The 21,846-nt window shown below is 43.0% G+C and overlaps 2 protein-coding genes across 12 annotated transcripts in view; one reads left to right on the forward strand and one right to left on the reverse strand.

Moving 5' to 3' along the window:
• Positions 1–21,846, reverse strand: part of LOC105470854 (coiled-coil domain containing 50) — a 99,305-nt gene that overhangs the window by 67,824 nt on the left and 9,635 nt on the right. Inside the window, exon 1 of one of the 5 annotated variants that reach the window (XM_071090652.1) lies at positions 2,063–2,195. The exons of 1 other annotated variant lie outside the window; for it this stretch is intronic. In XM_071090652.1, the coding sequence (XP_070946753.1) occupies positions 2,063–2,141 (79 nt within the window). In that variant the 5' untranslated portion in view covers positions 2,142–2,195. Of the gene's footprint in view, positions 1–1,249; positions 1,698–2,062; positions 2,196–21,846 lie in introns of those variants that run through there. 3 more of the 5 variants (XM_071090654.1, XM_011723119.3, XM_011723121.3) reach the window with 3 other exon arrangements.
• LOC105470851 (urotensin 2B) overlaps positions 465–21,846 on the forward strand; it is a 66,992-nt gene continuing 45,610 nt past the window's right edge. For 3 of the 7 annotated variants that reach the window (XM_071090657.1, XM_071090658.1, XM_071090659.1), the window contains exon 1: positions 2,284–2,360. The gene's annotated coding sequence lies outside the window, so the exon portion shown is untranslated. Of the gene's footprint in view, positions 592–2,281; positions 2,361–21,846 lie in introns of those variants that run through there. The other 4 variants (XM_071090656.1, XM_071090655.1, XM_011723109.3 and 1 more) reach the window with 4 other exon arrangements.

The following is a 21,846-nucleotide window of genomic DNA, read 5'->3' on the forward strand; positions in this document are numbered from 1 at the left end:
AACTCTTCATCAAAGCCACACCCGGGACAGAAAGGTAGAAAAGTGTTAACGCTAAAATCTCACGCCTAAGCTTTAACATCCTTCTGGAACAACAAGACCGAACTAGGCCCATTAGAAATTCTACATCAAATCAGTGACCACTAGTCACTAGTCTCCTAGTGCTTGAAACTCTGGGAAAGCCATCAAGCAGTCCCTAATTTTCTTGAGATTTCTGGGCTGGCCTGAGCACACACAAGACCAACTGAGTCAAATTAAGCTGGCAATAAAACAAGCAGTTCCAAGAAAGCAAATATTATTTTCAATTCCACATCTCCACGTCACCTCAGGCTACAGTATTCAGTCGAAACAAATGACATTCCAAACAAAAGCCGACTTTGCAAGCCCTTGGAACGTAGGGGTCTGCAGTAGCACTCTGGAACGTCTATGCTTCCTAAGATCAAAGAATAAACAAAGATAACTCAAGGCACAAGGCGATCCAGCACCTGAGATCTCAGTTTAAAAAAAAAAAAAAAAAAAAGCTAGGTCCTGAGGCAGCTGGTGGAAAAACAGAGAAGGGAAGTCAAAAGGCTACTTGCTGTCAGCTGAAACCAGGTCAGTACCGATCAATCTCAATTTTCCCGGACATTGGTATAAAAAGCAATGGCAAAATCATCAGTCCCCTGCTCCCCCGTGTTTTTTGTTTTGTTTGTAAGAAAATGCTTATAGTGGCTTCCCGACCGCGCAGAACACAGCCAAGACTAAACTTTTAAACCTTGAGGAAGGTGGGAAAGTCAGTGAGCCAGCCAGACGCTGGCCTAGGAAAAGTAGGGAGAGAAGGAGGGAAAGAGTCATGTTTCAAAACAAAGGCTCCACACGGAACCGAACGTCAACCCCTCCCCACTTCCCAGCCTTCAAGCCAGCCAGGCTGGGCCTCGATTTTTAAGAAGCGTGGTAAGTCAGATTTACCCAGGTCTTCAGCGTTCACCGAGGCTTTGCCATGCACGAGAACACGGGCACAGCCACTTGCTGGGGGTGGTGCTAGTCCCCCTCAACCACCCCCTGGAGGAAAAAACAGGCTCGGAACGTCGGTGACTTGCCCAAGGTCCCACACTAGAACCTGAATTCAATTCCCTTCACGTCCAGGCAAGGCCAACGCAGGACGGGCGCCGGGCGAGGGCCGCGGGAGCCGCAATGGCAACGCCCCTGACCTGAGAGAACCTCCGGCTGCGAGAGGGGAGGGTCCCGCGCGCCCTCCCTCCGCGGCCCTTACCTTCCTTGACTCCAGGTAGCTTGGACTGGTCGATGCTGACTTCAGCCATATTGGGCCGGGGTCCCGGTTGCCCCTTTAACGCGGCTTCCAGGCCACCGCCGGCGCCGAGCGGGGCCCCGGAGCGCAGCAGCAGCGCCGGACGCGGCGCAAAGTCCGGCCGGCAGGGCTCGCAGGCCGGAGAAGGGAGCGGGTCGGGCGGGCAGGGGCTGGTGACCAAAGCAGCGGGAGACGGTCCCCGACGCACCAGGCTGGCGGCCCAGCTGCCCCGCCGCCACCACGCTGCCCCGCCGCCACCACCTGCTCCGCGTCCCCGGCCCCAATCGGTGCCAAATACCCGGAGCCCGGAAATGGGCCGGGGCCGTCCAGTACGGAGGGAGAGAGGAGACAGAAAGGCGGGCGGGCGGGCCGGGTGGGGGAGGGGGAGATGCAGGTCTGTAACCGCAATTGCGAGTGACTGGCGAGCGAAGATCAGCGCCCGCTGCCGCCTCTCTGTTGTCTCCTTTGTGCTCAGTGACGCGCCTGAGGCTGGGGCCCCGCTGTGCTCCCGCCCCCGGGCCCTGCCCCCCTCCCACGGGAGGGTCGCGTCTTTAGGTGGGGGCTTTGTATCCTAAAGACCTCAACAAAAAGGCCACACGGGTCACCCAAAACACAATCGTTCCCGGGAGCGGGGGAGTCAGCGTTCTGTGGTCTGGATCTGGGACTGAGATTAACACAGGATGTTTACTGCATGCCTGCCTCTGTCTCACACTCTCTTGGCGCCCGAAATTAGAAGAGAGATGATAGATGGCCATAAAAACCCCGAATACAACGTACAGAATAAAGAGCAGCTGATAAAATTCCGGGCCAGTGTGGAGTAGAGTGTGTACACAATCAGCTGGGAGAACTGAGTCATTCATTCATCAAAATCGCATGAATGTGTCTACCAAGTGTGATGTTAGGTACTGCGGGTGGTAACGAGGCGTCAGACTTATCTCTGTTACAGCGCTGCACACACTGGACTGTAATTGTGACATTTCTCTCTCTCCGAAATAGACAGCCTCTCCTGTTTCATCTCCTGGCAACAGAATGCACCCTCCTTGTGGGAAACTGCCTCTTTCCCCCCTCCTCAGAGGTGAGCTTCTCTCCCAAACGTGTGCCATGTCTGAACCTCGACACTACCACATCACTCTTGGCCCTTCCTCCATCGACATGGGTCCATCAAAGGGTGGCTGGATGACCAAGACAGGTCAAACAGAATACTTTCCTGGGCACATAAAGAGATATGTATTCTATTTCTTGTGGAAAAGTCTGCCTCTAGGAGATGATGAAGCCAAACTGAAGACAGAAGCAAAGAGAAGAGAAAGGGAGATGAGGAGGGCAGGTTCTGATGTTACCACAGTAGCAACGCAGGATATCCCCAGAGCAGCTGGCATTTCCGCAGCTCCTGGATTCTGGGATCGACAGCGAGCAAACTCTCAACTTATCCTCAGTTTTGCTTAAGCTAGTAATGGTTGATTTTCTGTCACTCACAGCTCAGAGTCCCAATATGAGAGGCCACATAGGGGAGGTTTTATTTGAACTTGACATTGAAAAGTAGGTGGATTTTAAGCTAGCAAAAATTTAGAAGACTTTCAAGGCCAGAGGGTAGCAAAGTATAGCCCACAGACCAAATCTACCCCACTGAATTTGAATGACTTTTTTTTTTTTTATTGAATGACTCTTTTTTATATGTTCAAATAATTACATTTTAAATCACTACATAAATAGAACATAATATTTTCAACCTTGCCTCTTAAACCTCAAAGTCTAAAATATGCTTTACAGAAAACGTTTACCCACCCCAGTGCTGGGCAGAGATAACACTCAGCAAGTTAAATGTGGGAATAAGAAGGAAGTGGTAATAGAAAGGTAGATTTATAGGGATTTTTTAATTGTCCTGCAATCTAGTGATTTTTTTTAAACTTCCTGTGGTCTAGAGAATATTTATAATAGCAGTATTTGCTGTTTCCCTCCCCAAATCTGTTGTTTCTACTTCTCTACCAAGCCGTGCCCTTGGAAGCCTATAGATAAATCACTAGGCCCCCTTGACCTGTGGCTTCCTGTTGTGATTGACTAATGGGAAGCACTGGCAGAAAATCAAAAGAAGGAAGGAGAGAAATATCAGGGTATGCTTCATTCCTTTAACCCAAAATTTTGGCCACAGTCCTGTCCCTCTATGACTACAAGGCCTGTCTAGAGGCCTCTTTTCCATGGCTTCAGCTCTCATGGGTCAATAATAATACAATTTCTTTCCAGTGCCCCTTCAGGCCTAGAGTGTAATGGCTTCCCCTAGTTCCTTTTGGCTCACTGCAACTTCTGCCTCCCAGGTTCAAGTGATTCTCGTGCCTCAGCCTCCCAAGTAGCTGGGAATACAGGTGTGCACCACAACGCCTGGCTAATTTTTTGTGTTTTTAGTAGAGACAGGGTTTTGGCATGTTGGCCAGGCTGGTCTGGAGCTCCTGGCCTCAAGTGATCTGCCCACCTCGGCCTCCCAAAATGCTGGGATTACAGGCATACGCCATGGCACCCGGCCTCCCCTAGTTCTCTTAACCCAGCTAATACCTCTGTAAATAGTCTCTTCATTACATTCTTTTCAGTAAAATCACTTTCAGTGCACCTCCTGTTTCCTACCTAAACTGTGACTGTTACAGTAAGATATGCCAAAAGTAAGATACGCTTAAAAATATGATACGCTTACAATAAGATATGCATTAAAATATCCACATTTCTGGTCTAGATTTAAAAAAAATGGAAACATATATAATAGCCACAACTATTGTTTAGAGAATCAGCTGCTTTCACCAGAAAAAGTAGTGAAAACCAGGAGTCCTTTTCAGGTAGTAGAGCAGATGACCTGGAAATCCACCGCATGGTTGGGCTTTCCTCCTCCTACTCCACACCTGTTCCGTATAGGCCCCCAGGCTGAGCAAACAATTAGAGCTCAGCATTACAGAGTAGGCAACTTCTAGCAAAGCACTGACAGTCACACGGGGAAGAGCTAGTATCTTTTGAGTATGTATAGGGAATGAACATATGGTGAATTTCTGTAACAAGTTTACATCTTTCGGTGTCCTGAAATGTCCATTTTGCAATAAAAAAGAAAGCATAAGGATTCTCAGGAAGGATACAGACCCCTAATTTGGGGCAGATCCCAAACAAGTGATTCAGCATCAAAGCACAACTTGAATGCCATAGTGAGAAATAAGGATTTTATTTATAAGGCAATGTGGAGGCATCAATTGATTTTTTTTCTAGGTGGATAGTTACATGATACACTTTCTACTTTTATAAATTGAATTTGGTAACAATAGAATACTTGGATTGGAGTAGGGAAACATTGGTCATAAGAAATGAAAACTCCAGTTTGAAAACTATCAAATTCCACAAAGGCAACCCCTAGTTAGAGCTACTAGAAGGTAAGCTCTGTGAGGACAGGGATTTATCTGTTTCATTCCCTAATATCCGTGTATCTAGAATAGTGCTTGGCACATAATAGGCACTCAATAAATATTTGTTGCATAAATAAATATAGTTATCCAATTTTATTATCAGTAAGAATCACAAATTAAAAGTAAGTTAAGAAACAATATAGGCAAAAGAATAAATTACACTGGACCTTGGCAAAACAGGAAAGGGGACCCACAGAACTATACTTCTGGAAGGAATTGTCCATGTCCTTGGCCCCCACTGCTTCCTAGCTCGTCAGCATAATACATCTAAGAGAGCAGTTCCAAAAATGAGGATGTAATTAGAACTGTTATTCACTTTCACCAGGAAGACTGTATTAATTTTCTAAGGTTGCCATAACAAAATACCACAGACTGAATGGTTTAACTAACAGAAATTATTAAGTATGTTTTCCCAGTTCTGGAGGCTAGAAGTCTAAGATCAAGGTGTCAGAACATTTGGTTTCTTCTGAAATCACTATTTTTAGTTTGCAGATTGGATTAGGGCCAACCCAAATGTCTTCCTTAAAGACCCTGTCTGCAGTGTGGTCCCTCTGAAGTACTGGAGGCTAGGGTTTCAACATGTGAATCTTAGGGAGACATAATTCAGCTCATAATAGAGACTATTAGGACAATAATCCAACCATCCTGTTTAGGCCTCTTTACTCCAGGCCTTGAGGCATTTTTGTCTGGACTCTCATATAACATTTCCCCAGTTGCTCAAGTCCCCTCACTCTGCCCTATGGAATTCATAATCAGTTACTCACAAAATTCCTCATATCTCCTTTGTAACTATTCCCTTTCCCTTCTTTTCCTACTGGAACTCAGGTGTCACCTGGGGACATTGCTCTTCCAGGAGTCCTCTAAATTGGAGGCTGTGCCTTCTCACGTACCCCAGACCCCACTGGACCTGGAGGTGCCATGGTTGTTTTTATCTTATTGCCTTTTTTAGAACATATGTCTTTCCTATTATTAAATATTTTCAACTTCTTTAAAGCTCATATCATCAAATTCTATCACCTACTACATATCCTTATGGCAATTATCTGTACACTTCTGGGTAACTTCTTATTCCTTACAGATGAGACCTTTTTTTCTCACTGTCTGTCATCACAGAACACTTGATAATTTCAGTGTATACATAAACATACAGAGTCATTCCTTCTGGTAACCTGATCTCTCTTTCCTTGACTTCCTTATTTTTAGCTTTTTTTTTTTTTTTTCTGAGACGGAGTCTCACTGTGTCACTCAGGTTGGAGTGCAGTGGTGCAGTCTCAGCTCACTGCAACCTCCACTTCCCAGGTTCAAGCAATTCTCATGCCTCAGCCTGCCAAGTAGCTGGGATTACAAGAGTGCATCACCACACCCAGCTAATTTTTTGCATATTTAGTAGAGAGGAGACTTCACCATGTTGGCCAGGCTGGTCTTGAACTCCTGACCTCAAGTGATACACCTGCCTCAGCCTCCCAAAGTGCTGGGACTACAGGCACTAGCCACCACGCCCGGCCTTGACTTCCTTATTCTGATGAGCTTATACCCCATTGTATTAGCCTGTTCTCACGCTACTAATAAAGACATTATCCAAGACCAGGTAATTTATAAAGGAAAGAGGTTTAATGGATGCCACATGGCTGGGGAGACCTCACAATCATGGCAGAAGGCGAATAAGTAGCAAAGTAACATCTTACATGGCTACAGGCAAGAGAGCTTGTATAGGGGAAACTCTACTTTATAAAACCATCAGATCTCATGACACTTATTTACTATCAGGAGAACAGCATGGGAAAGACCCGCCCCCATAATTCAATTATCTCCCACCAGGTCCCTCCCACCACATGTGGGAATTATGGGAGCTACAATTTAAGATGAGATTTGGGTGGGAACACAGCCAAGCCATGTCACCCTATCCCATCTGTCTTACTCTATTTTTGGTTGCTTAGAACAGAATATCTGAAACTGGTAATTTGTAAAGAAAATGAATGAATTTATTACACTTATGAATGCCTCCAATTGAAGGAGTCCCATCTGGTGAGAGCCTTCTTGCTGGTGGAGAATCTCTACAGAGACCCAAGGTGACACAGAGCATCACATGGTGAAGAGGCTAAATGATCTAGTTGAGGTCTCTCTTCTTCTTCTTATAAAGCCTCCAGTCCCACTCCAATGATAACCCATTAATGATTCAGCAATGGATTCATGCATTCATAAGGGCAGAGCTCTCATGACCCAATCACCTCTTGAAGTCTCCACCTCTTCATACTGCCACGTTGGTGACTAAATTTCAACATGAGTTTTGGAAGGCACAACATTCAAGCCATTGCACCGTCTCCACCAACTCCTCTCAGGGTAATTCATTAGAATTTGTCGTTACTAAAAACTCATCCTTTGTCAATTTCAAATGTCTTCCAAGTACCACTTCTATCTCTCCAACTCACTCCTAGGGGTACCCCAGTTCAACAATTTTTCAATTACACAAGAACCTATAATCTGTTTGACCTACCACCCTGGTACTGCCTCTCACTTGACCCTATACCCATTTTCTTCTTAATTGGCTTAAATTTGACAGCTCATTTTGATAATCACTCCCTACTCAATACCCTCAATTCCCTTGTCACTGTCTTCCTGTTTTCTACTTGCATAGCAATATGCAAAACATGGCTAATCTACTATAAACTCTACATATTGCCCTGATCAATTAATTTCCTATTCCAAAACACACTGATAGCACACCTTCTTCCCTTATACCTACAAGGTCCCTAGCCTCTTTTTACTCTTAGTGTCTTAGATTTGTGAGAAAATAAAAGCACTGAGGTCAGGTGCGGTAGCTCAGGCCTCTAATCCCAGCACTTTGGGAGGCTCAGGTGGGTGAATCACCTGAGGTCAGAAGTTTGAAACCAACCTGACCAACATAGTGAAACCTCATCTGTACTAAAAATACCAAAATTAGCCGGGCATGGTGGTACATACCTGTAGCCCTAGTTATTCGGGAGTCTGAGAATCGCTTGAACCCAGGAGGTAGAAGTAGCAGTGAGCCTAGCTCTCCAGCCTGGGCAACAGAGCGAAACTCTGCACTCCACTGCACTCTAGCCTGGGCGACAGCGAGAGTCTGTCTCAAAAATAAATAAATAAATAAAAATAAAAATAAAATAAAATAAGAGCACTAAACAGAGAACCTCAACATCATACCCTTTCCAAATCTATCAACCCATCTACTTCTCCTAAGACTGACATCTTCATTTGGACACTGGATATTTGAGTGATATTCAAAACATTTAACAATCAGAATGGCAGAAGCACGAACATAGCACCAAAGCAGTTTGTGGGGCTTTCTTCGGTTCCAGTTATTACTCTATAGTTTCTGGATGGTGGGCAGGTTCAGGAAGTTCCAAGGGAAAGGAGGTTGGAGACGGGAGCACTCAAAGGGCTCAGAAGAGCAATTATTTACAAACTGTCCTGAAAGTATGTTAGTATCTTAACAGTCATTATTGCTTTGGTTGTGCATGTCTGTTGAACAACAGCCCTGATGAGACCCCATTTCTTCATTTTCTCAAAGATATTACTCCCCACATTTTCTTTCTCTACTGCATCATTATTTTTTCCTCTAAAACTTGCTGTAATTCCTCCACCTTAACAAACATTTGCCATAGCTCCAGTCCCCTTCAGCTATTATCATATTTTTCTGCTCCTATTTACAGCAAATCTCTTTGGAATATCTGTCTATTCTTATGGTCTGTACTTCCTACTCTCTCCTTCTGTCTTGAATCTATACTAATCATACATTTATCTACACCACTCCAAAAACAAACTGTTCTTATTAACATTAGCAGTGACTTCCATGTTGCTGACACAGAGATCAATCTCATTCTCCTTTTATTGACTAATTGTCACCATTTAACCAAGATGACTCTACTTTCATGTCTGAAACATTGTTTTGCTTTTGGTTTGTTATTTTTATTTCATTTTGTGTTTTTCTTATCTCCCAAGACAACCCTAAATCACTGACCACATTGTGGAAAAGTGACCTAAGTCAATGAATTCTCTACACTTGAGTTTCTTTTAGATGGTGTTATCTGCCAATTACTGGAAATAGTTATGGGCTATCAACTCTACCTAAAATGTTTCTACCAGGTTACAAAAAAAGTATGTCTGAAATCAAATTTATACATTATATATGAATGTTCATATATTATACATACGTAATGAATGTATGTACATATACACATAGCCATATATATATATATATATATATATATATTTGCGAGGGAATTTTGCTCTTGTCACCCAGGCTGGAGTGCAATGGCATGATCTTGGCTCACTGCAACCTCCGCCTCCTGGGTTCAAGCAATTCTCCTGCCTCAGCCTCCCAAACAGCAGGGATTACAGGCAGCTGTCACCATGCTAGGCTAATTTTTGTATTTTTAGTAGAGGAGGGGTTTCACCATGTTGGCCAGGCTGGTCTTGAACACCTGACCTCAAGTGATCCGCCCACCTCGGTCTCCCAAAGTGCTGGGATTACAGGCGTAGCCTGACCCTAGTCACATATATTTTTATATAACATATATACACGTATTTATATGTATGCATACACATTTATTAGCAGATAGATACAAAGAAGTCATAAAGACAGTTTTGAAAAATGTTGAAGTCCCAATTTCCTATCATTTATGGATTCTGACTACACAGTCTATAAAAGATTTGTGAAAACACAGACATTATTTTGGAATCATGCCTTGGGAATCATTGCAAAAAGTAAAGGCTGAAAAGCTCCTTTGGCGCTTATACCTTGTCCAAATAAAAGTGTAGAATTTCTTTGAAATATTTCAGGCAATTCATAGAGCTCCACATATTTTGAGTACCCACAATTTTACTAGTGAAAACCTATTTCTTGCATTCATTAAATGATGCTTTAGAGTTCCTATTATAAATCTAAGATTTTAAAAATAGCTAAAGGTCTTATTATAACTTCCTTTAGAGTAGAGCCTTCTGATAACAATCTGGGTTACATTACCTGCAGTTTGAATTCCTAGCTAGGCAACTGACTGCCACTGTACTGTACGCGAAAACTAACCACCCCACACCCGCCCACACACACACACTTATATCATTTCTTATCATAGTCTTGAGTGTTTCCGCCCCCATTTTCCAAACATTTAAATGTTACAGTGTTTCGGATTCAGACAGTACTCCAGTTCTCAAACTTCTTCTACTTCCTAACTATTCTTACCCTGGAGGATTTATTGAGGAATAATGTTGCATGAAGCTTGTTTTAAAAGTCTTAATCCCATTAACCAGGGAGAAGCCCTTATGAACTAATCACCTCTTATAGGCCCCGCCTCTTAATACTATCAATTGATAATACCTGAATTTTGGAGAGACACATTCAAACCATAGCACCAATTGACTACTTTTTCATACTAATTTGAATATTTAATTAGCACTTATTCATGAATAACCAAAACTGATCTCGTGATTTCTTCAATACCTATTGCTCCTTTGTATACTTCATCTCTGTATTCACACAGTCGTCACATCGAAAACTTTAGAGTCATCTATTCTTTACTCTCTTTCACACCCTACATTTATCCTTCAGCAGATTCAGTCAACTCAAGCTTTAAAATAAAACAAAAATTCCACATCTCATTTCCTGACTGCTATCACCATGGTCTAAACCCTCATCATCTCTTACCTGGATTTTGGTCGTAGCCTCCTTCGCAATGTGTTGTTTCTGCTCTTGTTTCCCTGGAGTTTACTGACACAGGAGCCAGAGTGACTTATATCTTAAAGCATGCCACAGCATATCATGGATTTGTACATGAACCTTGGGTGGTATCTCATCTTCTCAGAATACATTCTAAAGTGGTTAGCATCATCTGCTAAAGTCACCTCCTGTGCTTCCTCTCATTCCCTTCTCACCGCCCTGCCCTCGTATTGACCAACTTGATGTTCTTTGAATAAGCCATGCATAGTCTTGCTTCAAGGCCTTTTCACTTAACTGGTCCTTCTTCCTAGAAAGTCCCCCTATGCCACTAACTGCGTGATTTACTCCTCCAATTTTATTCAAGTGTCTGCTCAAATGTCACTTTCTCCTAGTGACTTTCCCTGATCTTATCTAAAATAGCAACCCAATCTGTCATTCCATATCTTGCCCACTCTTTTTTTCTCTCCAGGTCAGTTATTCCTGCCAATATTGTATGTCTGTCCAATCTACCACAAAGACTGAAACTTTGTCTATGTGATTTAATACTGTAATTGTCAGTACGTAGAATAGTGTTGGCACGTAATAGCTGCTCATGAAATATGTGTTGAGTAAATTGCTGGATAAAGCATTTGGTAAAGAATAATTGAAGTGTATCTGGACTACGCTGATTAAATAATACTTTTCCAAAAAGTAAGGTTTTTTAAAAAAAATAGTGGCTTTTTTTTTTTTTTTTCTGAGACCAAGTCTCGCACTGTCGCCAGGGCTGGAGTGTAGTGGCATGATCTCGACTCACTGCTGCAACCTCTGCCTCCCAGGTTCAAGCGATTCTCCTGCCTCAGCCTCCCGAGTGGCTAGGATTACAGGTGCCCACCACCACACCTGGCTAATTTTGTGTGTGTGTGTATTTTTAGTAGAGACGGGGTTTCACTATTTTGGCCAGGCTGGTCTTGAACTCCTGACCTCGTGATCCACCCGCCTCAGCCTCCCAAATTGCTGGGATTGCAAGTATGTGTCACTGTGCTCAGTCGAAAATAGTTTTTAAGAAAGGACTTTTAAAAAAAGAATGTATACCTTAATAGACAGAAGGTGTAATTTAAAATATTTAGAGAAGCAACTAAGTTAAAAAGAGATATCTCCTGCTGTGCCCTCAGGGCACATTTGCTATACCTACATGTTGTGAAGTCTAATTTTTCTTTATGAGCCATTTATTTATTAGAGATAAATGTCCAGTTTGAAAAAGAAGTAAAATAAGAAATAGATTATCAATAGCTATTGTCATGTGAGAGATTTTCTATGGCTATCATAAGGGTGTAGGCGAGAGACAATGATAAAGTGGGTCAATGTGGAGCCAGGGCAAAGGCATCTCTGCCAAGAGGCTTGGCAGGGACTAGAGTAGGATGAGAGCAGTTTTCATATCTAGGGATAGTAAACATATTGGCACAGGTACTGATTCATATAAGGAGCATAATGCAAGGAGGGCTATGAGCTAACACAGAGGAAAATTCAGCAAAGTGTGAGCTATGGCATAAGTTTCCTAACCTGTTAGCTACAAACATCTTGTATGATAGAGTTATTATGGTAATTTCTACAAATGTATATGTGCATCAAAAATTATCTACAGACTATATAAAAGTTTTTCATAAAGCATATTTTGAATTTTTCAATGAATACAACTGCAGCTGTGATTAATACATATACAATTTACAAATATTATTAAGATCATGTGATTTGCAATTATGTATTTTTCAACCAACAGTTACAAAAAAAAAAACTATGTATGGAGGAAATCTTAATTAAAAGATCTTCAGCCAGGCACCGCAGCCAGGCACACCTGTAATCCCAGCACTTTGGGAGGCCAAAGTGGGCGGATTGCTTGAACTCAAGAGTTCCAGACCAGCCTGGGCAACATTGTGAAACCCCATCTCTACCAAAAATATAAAAAATTAGCCAGACATGGTGGTGTGCACCTGTGGTTCCAGCTACTCGGGAGGCTGAGGTGGGAGGATCACTTGAGCCTGGAGAGGTGGAGGGTGCAGTGAGCTGAGATTGTGTCACTATACTCCAGCCTGGCTGACAGAGTGAGATCACATCTCAAAAATAAAAGATAAAAATAAATAAAAGTAGATCTTCAAGCTGGAAAAGATTGGAACCCAATTTAAAGTATGAACAATTCAGTCAATTTTTCTGCAGTAGGCCTATAGTTTAGGAAATTCCTTTTCTACAGGCTACTTTTCTTGTGATCTCAGATTTGCGATATTTCCTCAAGATTTTGTTTTGCCCTATGTGGAAAATGCTTAAAGTATGAAGAGCGTTCAGTGCTAGAGAGAAGTCTGGTAAAACTATACAAATATAAATGGGAAATGTAGACATTGATTACAGTAGCTACCTCTGAGAATGGAGGAAAGGAAAACAGAATGTAGGAAAATGTATGTCACAGATTCTTGCTTTAAAAATGACCACAACATTGATTCTCATCACACATGCCCTCCTGCCGTACGACATTATAACCCTCCATCAAAATGTGGAATCGATTTCCCCTCCTGTTGAACCTGGGCTGGGCCTGTAACTGATTAACCAATAAAATGCAGAAGTGACATTCTGAGACTTATAAGCCTTGACATAAGAAGGCCGGGCAACTTCTGTTTGTTCTCATGCTCTTAAGGAAGTCAGTTGTCTGGCCGGGTGTGGTGGCTCATGCCTGTAATTCCAATACTTTGGGAGGCTGAGCTGGGCAGATTGCCTGAGGTCAGGAGTTTGAGACCAGTCTGGCCAACATGCTGAAATGCTGTCTCTGCTAAAAATATAAAAAATTAGTTGGGCGTAGTGGTGTATGCCTGTAGTCCGAGCTTTTCGGGAGGCTGAGGAAGGAGAATCAATCACATGAACCCGGGAGGCAGAGGTTGCAGTGAGCCAAGATGGTGCCACTGCACTCCAGCCTGGGCCACAGAGGGAGACTCCATCTCAAAAAAAAAAAAAAAAAAAAAAGACTATCCTAATATGCTGTAAGAAATGGGCTATATGGGAAGGCTATGCGGAAGAAAACAAACACCCCAGCCAACATACTCAATGGAGCTCCCAATTGACAGCTGACATCTAGCTGATTGCCAACCACTTTGGAAACTGATCTTCAAAACCTACTTGAGCTATGGCAAGAGAAGCCACGTGGGACAGAGGTAAGGTGAGCTCTCTGACCTTACCCAATTTGCAGAAATTTGAATAAATAAACACATGCTAATGTATAAAGCTAATAAGCTGTAGCGTGCTCTATTATGCAGCAACAGATAACCAAAAGAATATGTTTCAATTATATACGTAAAGACAAATATGGAAGCATGTTTACCTTGAATCTGAGTGTGGTACATTGGTGACTATTTAATTTTTCATTGGAAATATTACCTAACTAATAAAATTTAAAAACATACTTAGACTTGAACTTTTGCCCAAGAAGGAATAAATAATTCTAAACAATTTCTTCTCCAAAAATGATGAAAAAGCTAGAGAGAACATATGAGACAAATGTTCTGAAGCACTAGGCAATAGCTGGCATGACTCTGGCAGTGGAAAAAATACAAACTGTTTTTCCTCCACTCTCACACCACAATAACAATCATCTAAACAGAAGACTTCCATCACCAAACGTGTGAAGGGATTTCCTTATACACCACACAAGCAATTAGTTCTGTAGCAGACACCAGCTGGGGGAACTCCAATCCAATTCTGACACTATCCACTTGGAGGTGGTATCAGATCCAGCAGCTCAGGGCTCAGTCCCCAAGACTGCCCTCCACTTCCTACGCCAACCACAAGTCCCAGGTTGTTCTACCTGTGCTTCTGACCAACCAGCTATAAATCAGGGGTCACACAACCCCTTTTCTTGGGTTTGATTAATTTTCTAGAATAGGCCAGGCACGGTGGCTCATGCCTGTAATCCCAGCACTTTGCTGAGGTGAGCAGATCACCTGAGGTCAGGAGTTCGAGACCAGCCTGGTCAACATGGTGAAACCCCGTCTCTACTAAAAATACAAAAATTGGCCGGGCATGGTGGCAGGCACCTATAATCCCAGCTACTCAGGAGGCTGAGGCAGGAGCATCACTTGAACCCACGGGGCAGAGGTTGCAGTGAGCCAAGATTGCGCCATTGCACACCAGCCTGGACGAAAGAGTGAAACTCAATCTAAAAGAAACAACATTTCTAGGGTAGCATGCAGAACTCAGGGAGACACTCACACTTACTAGTCTATTATAAAGGATATTACAAAAGGATATAGATAAAGGGATGCGTAGGGCAATGCAAGTGAGCAGGGGAACAAAATTTCCACACCCTCCCTGGGAGCCCCGTCCTCCAGAAACCTCCATGTGTCCAGCTATCCAGAAGCTCTCTGAAGCCACTCCTTTGGGTTTTGATGGAAACTTCATTATGTAGACATAATTGATTAAATCATTGGCCACTGGTGATGAGCTTAACCTTCAGTCCCTTCCCCATCTCTGGAGGTTGTGGGGTGGCCCTGAAAATATCAACCCTGTAACCATGACATGTTTTTTTCTGATTACCAGTCCCACCCTTGAACTTGCACTCACACTCCTAAAGCGACACAGGGGCTGCTTGCCATTACTCAATCATTAGCATACAAAACAATCTAAAGATTTTAGTTGTATGCCAGGAAACAAGGTCAAAGACCAAATATATGTTTCACAATATCACAATGACCCACAAGAGAAGAGTAACACATGCAATTTAGCCTCCCACACTCTTGCCAACTTTGTACTTGGGGCCTATTTCCCAACGTTTACGAAGCAAGTAGAGTCCAAGAAGGGTCTCTCTGGGAAGGCAAAGAACAGAATGCAGGACTGCTGACCCAATTGGACCTTTTGGAGTAGGCTACCAAAGAGGACAGAGCTGCACACAAGGGCTCCCCAGTCCTTGGTCAAAGCCTGTACTGCATATATGTAACATGAAACTCCATGAGGCTTAACAGAAAGTAGAATCTACAGAGTAGGGAATGAATTGTCACTGGAAACAGGGGTCTTGAACCAGACCCCAGAGAGAGTTTTTGAAACTGGTGCAGGAGGGAATTCAAGAAGAGTCACAAAGTGCAGTGGAAAAAGCAAGTTTATTAAAAGCTACTCCATTACAGAGAAGGGTGTCCTCAGAAAGCGAGTGGAGGCACCTGGTGTGGTGGCTCATGCCTGTAATCCCAGCATTTTGGGAGGTCGAGGTGGGTGGATCACCTAAAGTCAGGAGTCTGAGACCAGCCTGGCCCAACATGGTGAAACCCTGTCTCTACTAAAAATACAAAAATTAGCTGGGCATGGTGGTGGGTGTCAGTAATCGCAGCTACTCAGGAGGCTGGGGCAGGAGAATCACTTGAACCTGGGAGGCGGAGGTTGCAGTGAGCCGAGATCACGCCACTGCACTCCAGCCTGCGCGACAGGAAAAAAAAAAAAAAAAAAAAAAAGCAAGTGGAGGAATGTACTGTCTTAGTTTTACGTTTCTCATATATAGGGGTCTTGTCTATGTAAAAACTAAGCTAAGCTGTGTGTATGTGCAGGTGACCAAACAGTATGACAAATTTATTACTCTATTGACTTAAAGAGAACTGGCTTTGACAGTCTGGTGTGTGAGCACATCAAAGCATAACTGTTATTATCTCACAAACATATATTGTTATGGATATTGGGACACCTGGACTTTGTTATTGTAGGAATGTTTCCTTGCAGGTATCATTAGGCTGTTTCCTTTACTATAACATCCCATGAATGTGGGTCCTGACCAGCAAGGAATGTGCTTTGCTAGTCTCAAAATGGAGTTGAACTTTAAAGGGAAGGAACCAGAGTTCACACATTACTGTAAGTTAAAGTTACAACCATTTTAAAAAACTGTTTAGGCTGGGCACTGTGGCTCACATCTGTAATCCCAGCACTTTGGGAGGCTGAGGCAGGTGGATCACTTGTAGTCAGGAGACCAGCCTGACCAATGTGGTGAAACCTCATCTCTACTAAAAATACAAAAACTAGCCAGGCATGGTGGCAGGCGCCTGTAATCCCAGCTACTCGGGAGGTTGAGGCAGGAGAATTGCTTGAACCAGGGAGGCCGACATCATGCCACTACACTCTAGCCTGGGTGACAGAGTGATACTCCATCTCAAAAAACAAAACAAAATAAAACAAAACTGTTTGACAGTTATTAATGTTAAATATACACTTACCCTATGACCTTGAACTTCCCATAAAAATGTGGGCTGCAAAGAAAATATCACCTATATTCATTTTCGTGCCTCATTATCCTTTTCTCTTTACTCCTGCTGCTCTCACAACTCCCAATAAAGCGTTAGCACTTTGTAGGTTTTGCCACCTATTCTCTTTTCTTATAGCCCCAGGCAAATATAATTGATATATGGAGAGGAGGGGGCCTCAAAAGCCAATCCTCAAGATGACGTTTTGGGGTTAGATCAGCCACATTCTGGAAGTCACAAGGACTCACTTCATTTCTGTTGTCAAGTGAAGTGGCAAAATTACTGGCCTGTAATGAATCACAATTATTAAAAACTTCACCTGTGGTTAAGTAGAATGAGGTGTGGGTAGAAGGAAGGGCATTAGAAAGTCAAGTGGCTGTTGCAATTGATTTGTACAGGGGCGTTTATAATTACAAAGTTACAAGAACTGCAAAAAAGAAGTAAGTAACCTGATGGGTCCCTGAGGCCAGAAATAAAGATTTTTGGGGAGTTTGAACTTCTAAATTCCTTGAGCTCTCACAGCCAGCAGAATCAGTCCTGTCCACTTGCCAGAAGAAAGCAGCCCAACATAAAGACCATGTAATAACCTCACTCAAAGCAGATGACTTGCAATATGACTTTTGGTGTCCTCAGGATCCTTGACTCTCATTCCTCATTGCCTCCAGGGCTGATACTCTGAATCAAGTTTTGATAACAACCTGAGTAGGGAAGCACAGCCCAAGAATTTGCTGTGATGATTTCTTGAAGCCTGGCATTGGTGATGGCTTAGAGTAAATGAAGTGAAGATGCCATTTTTTTTTTTTTTTTTGATACAGAATCTTGCTCTGTTACCCACATTGGAGTGCAGTGGCGCAACCTCGGCTAGCTGCAACCTCCGCCTCCCAAGTTCAAGTGATTCTGTTGCCTAAGCCTCCCAAGTAGCTGGGATTACAGGTGCATGCCACCGCACCTGGCTAATTTTTTTTTTTTTTTTTTTGTATTTTTAGTAGAGATGGGTTTCATCATGGTGGACAGGCTGGTCTCAAACTCCTGACCTCAGGTGATCCACCTGCCTTGGCCTTCCAAAGTGCTGGGATTACAGGTGTGAGCCACCGTGCCTGGCCAAATGTCAAAATTTTCATGCCACATTACTGCGGAATGTCAGAGGACTCAGGGAAGTGGAAATATTTGAATGGATTTGTTAGGCCACTGCTGACAAATATCACCTAACGCCCAAGGATACTATCTCACTAAGGTACTAATGAATGCACAGGTGAGGAAGGCGCTGAAATCATTGAGAAGCTCAGTGGTAGCTGCCTTCATCAGTGGAAGATGCTGCTATAGAACTAGGCTGTCTAATAAGTATGAAGAAAGTGGGCCTCTGGAATGGTACAGGCCATTGGAATAGTACCACGGGAAGTACAAATGCAAAGTTAATGCGCAGAAATACAGGAGTGGCAATCAGAGAACCTTGGCTATCAGAGAACTATGGTGATGCCCAATAGATCATGGATTTCCTCGGGATGACAGATAGGTGGAGACAGAGAGAAAGAGAGATATCAATCTGCTCTGAATGCCACTTCGGAAAATCACAGCCCTTTCAGTTTTCATATCTAACTCTGTTCACAGACCTAGGTCCTATGGATTGAAAGGGGAACTAGATACATGCAAGTACATCAAATAAATTTCCTCCAAATTTTACCACAGAAACCTGTAACCCTTTGACAAGGCAACTTGTCCTAGGTGATTTTAAAAGACTGTTAGGTGTGAGGACTGGACTGAGTGCTATCAGGGAACCTGAAATGTCATCTTAGACACCTGGTGAGGAAGGGCATTTACAGAGGACAGGTGTTAAATGGAGTTTTGATCCCAGTCTGTTGCTCAGTGGGTTCACTGTGTCTATAGACTACCTTATAGTTATTTTCATAGCCGAGATATGTATAATCAGGATGGACATACTTAGACACTGGCAGAACCTTTACGTTGCTTCTTTGACCTTTGTAATAAAAGCCAACTTAAAGTGCCAACTGCAGCTTCTGAAACTTACGTCTCGACCCTAAAGATAACAAATAATAAATAATATATTTCAAAGGAATTGAAGAGATGTGACCCCCTGTCAAATATTTAAGAGATGCAGGGAAGTTAGCAGCACTTTTCTGATCAATTCATCTGTTCAATCTCTGTAAAAGAGAGTTGGATCATAGTAGATAGCAGGAAGCTACTATAACTTTAACCAAATTATCACTCTGATCATTGCTACTACATCAGATGCCAAGAACTATGAAGGATCTGAGATTTTATTCCACTTGCAAGCAAGTTAGTTAGCTTGCCACGGTTTCATGGATGAAACATGAGATTCTTGGGTTAGAGACAAATTACAATTCATTACTCACAGAAATAGCAATGGCCAGAGAATCAACAATAGCACCATTTTCCCAAACGTCAATTCACACGGCCCGAAGTTGGTATAAGGGTCAAATGATTTTTGCACACTAAATAGGATTTGTTATAGGATAGGGATCTCAAACTTAGGGATCATTAATCTTTTATAATGGGCATTAAGTGTGCTTGACCTTTGCCTTGATGGGATTTATCTTTCTTATTCTGGCCTCTAAAGAAACCTACTATTTGTTTTGAAAGGAGATGTTATCTCTATCTTTGTATTAGGTCATTCTCACATCGCTCGCAGTGGCTTACACCTGTAATCCCAGCACTTTGGGAGGCCGAGGCGGGGGGATCACATGAGGTCAGGAGTTCAAGACCAGTCTGGTCAACATGGTGAAACACCATCTCTACCAAAATACAAAAAAAATTAGCCAGGTATGGTGATGTGCACCTGTAGTCCCAGCTACTGGGGTGGCGGAGGCAGGAAAACCGCTTGAACCTGGGAGGCAGAGGTTGCAGTGAGTGGAAATCATGCCACTGTACTCCAGCCCAGGTGACAGAGTGAGACCTTGCCACACACAGAAAGAAAGAAAGAAAGAAGGAAAGGAAGGAAGGAAGGAAGGAAGGGAAGGAAGGAAGGAAGGAAGGAAGGAAGGAAGGAAAGAAGGAAGAAAGGAAGGAAAGAAAGGAAGGAAGGAAAGAAGGAAAAAAGAAAGAAGGAAGGAAGGAAGGAAAGAAGGAAGAAAGGAAGGAAGGAAAAAAGAAAGGAAGGAAGGAAGGAAAGAAGGAAGAAAGGAAGGAAGGAAAAAAAGAAGGAAGGAAGGAAAGAAGGAAGAAAGGAAGGAAGGAAAGGAAGGAAGGAAGGAAGGAAGGAGAAAAGAAAAATATTTGAGACTGGATGATTTTATGAAGAAAAGAGGTTTCATTGGCTCACGGTTCTGCGGGTTGAACAGGAAGCATGGTGGCATCAGCTTCCGGAGAGTCCTCAGGGAATTTACAATCATGGCGGAAGACAAAGGGAAGTGAGGCATTTCATACAGCTGGAGCAGGAGGAAGAGAGAGCGAGGGGAGGTGCTACGTGCTTTTATATTACCAGATCTCACAATAACTGACTCACGCACTATTACCAAAACAGCATAGAGGGGATGTTGCTAATCCATTCATGAGAACTCTGCCCCCATGATCCAATAACCTCCCACCAGACCCCACCTCCAACACTGGGGATTACAATTAGACATGAGATTTGGTAGGAAGATAGATCCAAACCATATCAGTCTTCCAAGACTGTTTGTAATACAAACATAAACTTGAAAATATTAAATTGAAAACACAGTCTAAAACAAAGAGGCAGGGCGCAGTGGCTCACGCCTGTAATCCCAGCACTTTGGGAGGCCAACGTGGGCAGATCACAAGGTCAGGAGATCCACACCATCCTGGCTAACACGGTGAAACCCCATCTCTACTAAAAAAAAAAAAAAATACAAAAAATTAGCCAGGCATGGTGGCGGGAGCCTGTAGTCCCAGCTACTCAGGAGGCTGAGGCAGGAGAATGGCGTGAACACCGGGGAGGCAGAACTTGCAGTGAGCTGAGATGGCGCCACTGCACTCCAGCCTGGGCCAGAGCCAGACTCCGTTAAAAAAAACAAAACAAAACAAGGAAGCCAGTTCCTGCGCTCACAAGAGATGCAGAAACATTGGATACCCATTCAGAATTGACTTTCATTAGCAAATGTATTATTGTTACTGAAGCACATTAACCCACCTACTGGCATTTGGTATGCTATTATTAAAATAGTGATCCCTTTAGGATAGAGGGTCAAATATAGTTTGCTTTTACACGACTATGTTAATGGTCCTAGCCTCTTTTGTAATATAGTCCTCAATTATCTTGACCATGTTGATCGTTTTTACATTCTGTTGAATATCATACTGGTTCACTCTACAGATAAGATCATTCTGATTTGTCTCATAACTAAGAAGTAGCAAGTATCCTCAATATCCTAGTAAGACACACATAGAGTAGAAAGTGGAAATAAACCCCATAAAGATTCAGGGATAATGGCCTTGGGCATATTTAGTCATTCCATCTAAAGCAGTGGGTCTCAGCCAAGAATGATTTTGTCCTAAAGAGAAATTTGGAAACGTCTGGAGACGGTTTTGGCTGTCAGAAATCACAGAAGGGGCATGGCATCAAATGGATAGAGGCCAGGGGAACAACAAAACATCAGACAATGCACAAGACAGCCCCCTGGCAATAAAGAATTATCCAACCCCAAATCTCAATAATTACAAGATTGAGAAATTTTGCCTTAAAATAATAAATATGATGCTTCATCTTAAAACCCCTAAAGAACAAAAAAAGATGTAGTGCATGTGAACCCCTTTGGATTGTTGAGGTAATACAGCAACTGGTAATACTACTTTGCCTAACTGAGTGACTTAAAGACTGCTTGTTTTGAATGTGGCCCTGTACAAGAGAAGGTTCTGTAGTAGATCCAAAGTCCTGTGAAAGCTGCCCTGCCACTTAGGACGTATTCATGTGTCTCAACTCTACCTTTATTCCTAGCCCTAACACTTGCCTGGATTCCAGGCCACTGAGGTTATAGCGATAGCTCTCGCCATACGCATTGTGATAAAGGGCCAACGGTTTCTACTTTTTCCACTAACACAAAAGAAAAGTGCCTACATCGTGGTGGCTCACGCCTGTAATCCCAGCACTTTGGGAGGCTGAGGTGGGCGGATCATGAGGTCAGGAGTTTTAGACCAGCCTGGCCAAGATGGTGAAACCCCATCTCTACTAAAAATACAAAAATTGGCCAGACATGGTGGCGTGTGTCTAAA

This window comes from Macaca nemestrina, chromosome 2 (genome assembly GCF_043159975.1).
Source record: "Macaca nemestrina isolate mMacNem1 chromosome 2, mMacNem.hap1, whole genome shotgun sequence".
NCBI classification, from domain to species: Eukaryota; Metazoa; Chordata; class Mammalia; order Primates; family Cercopithecidae; genus Macaca; species Macaca nemestrina.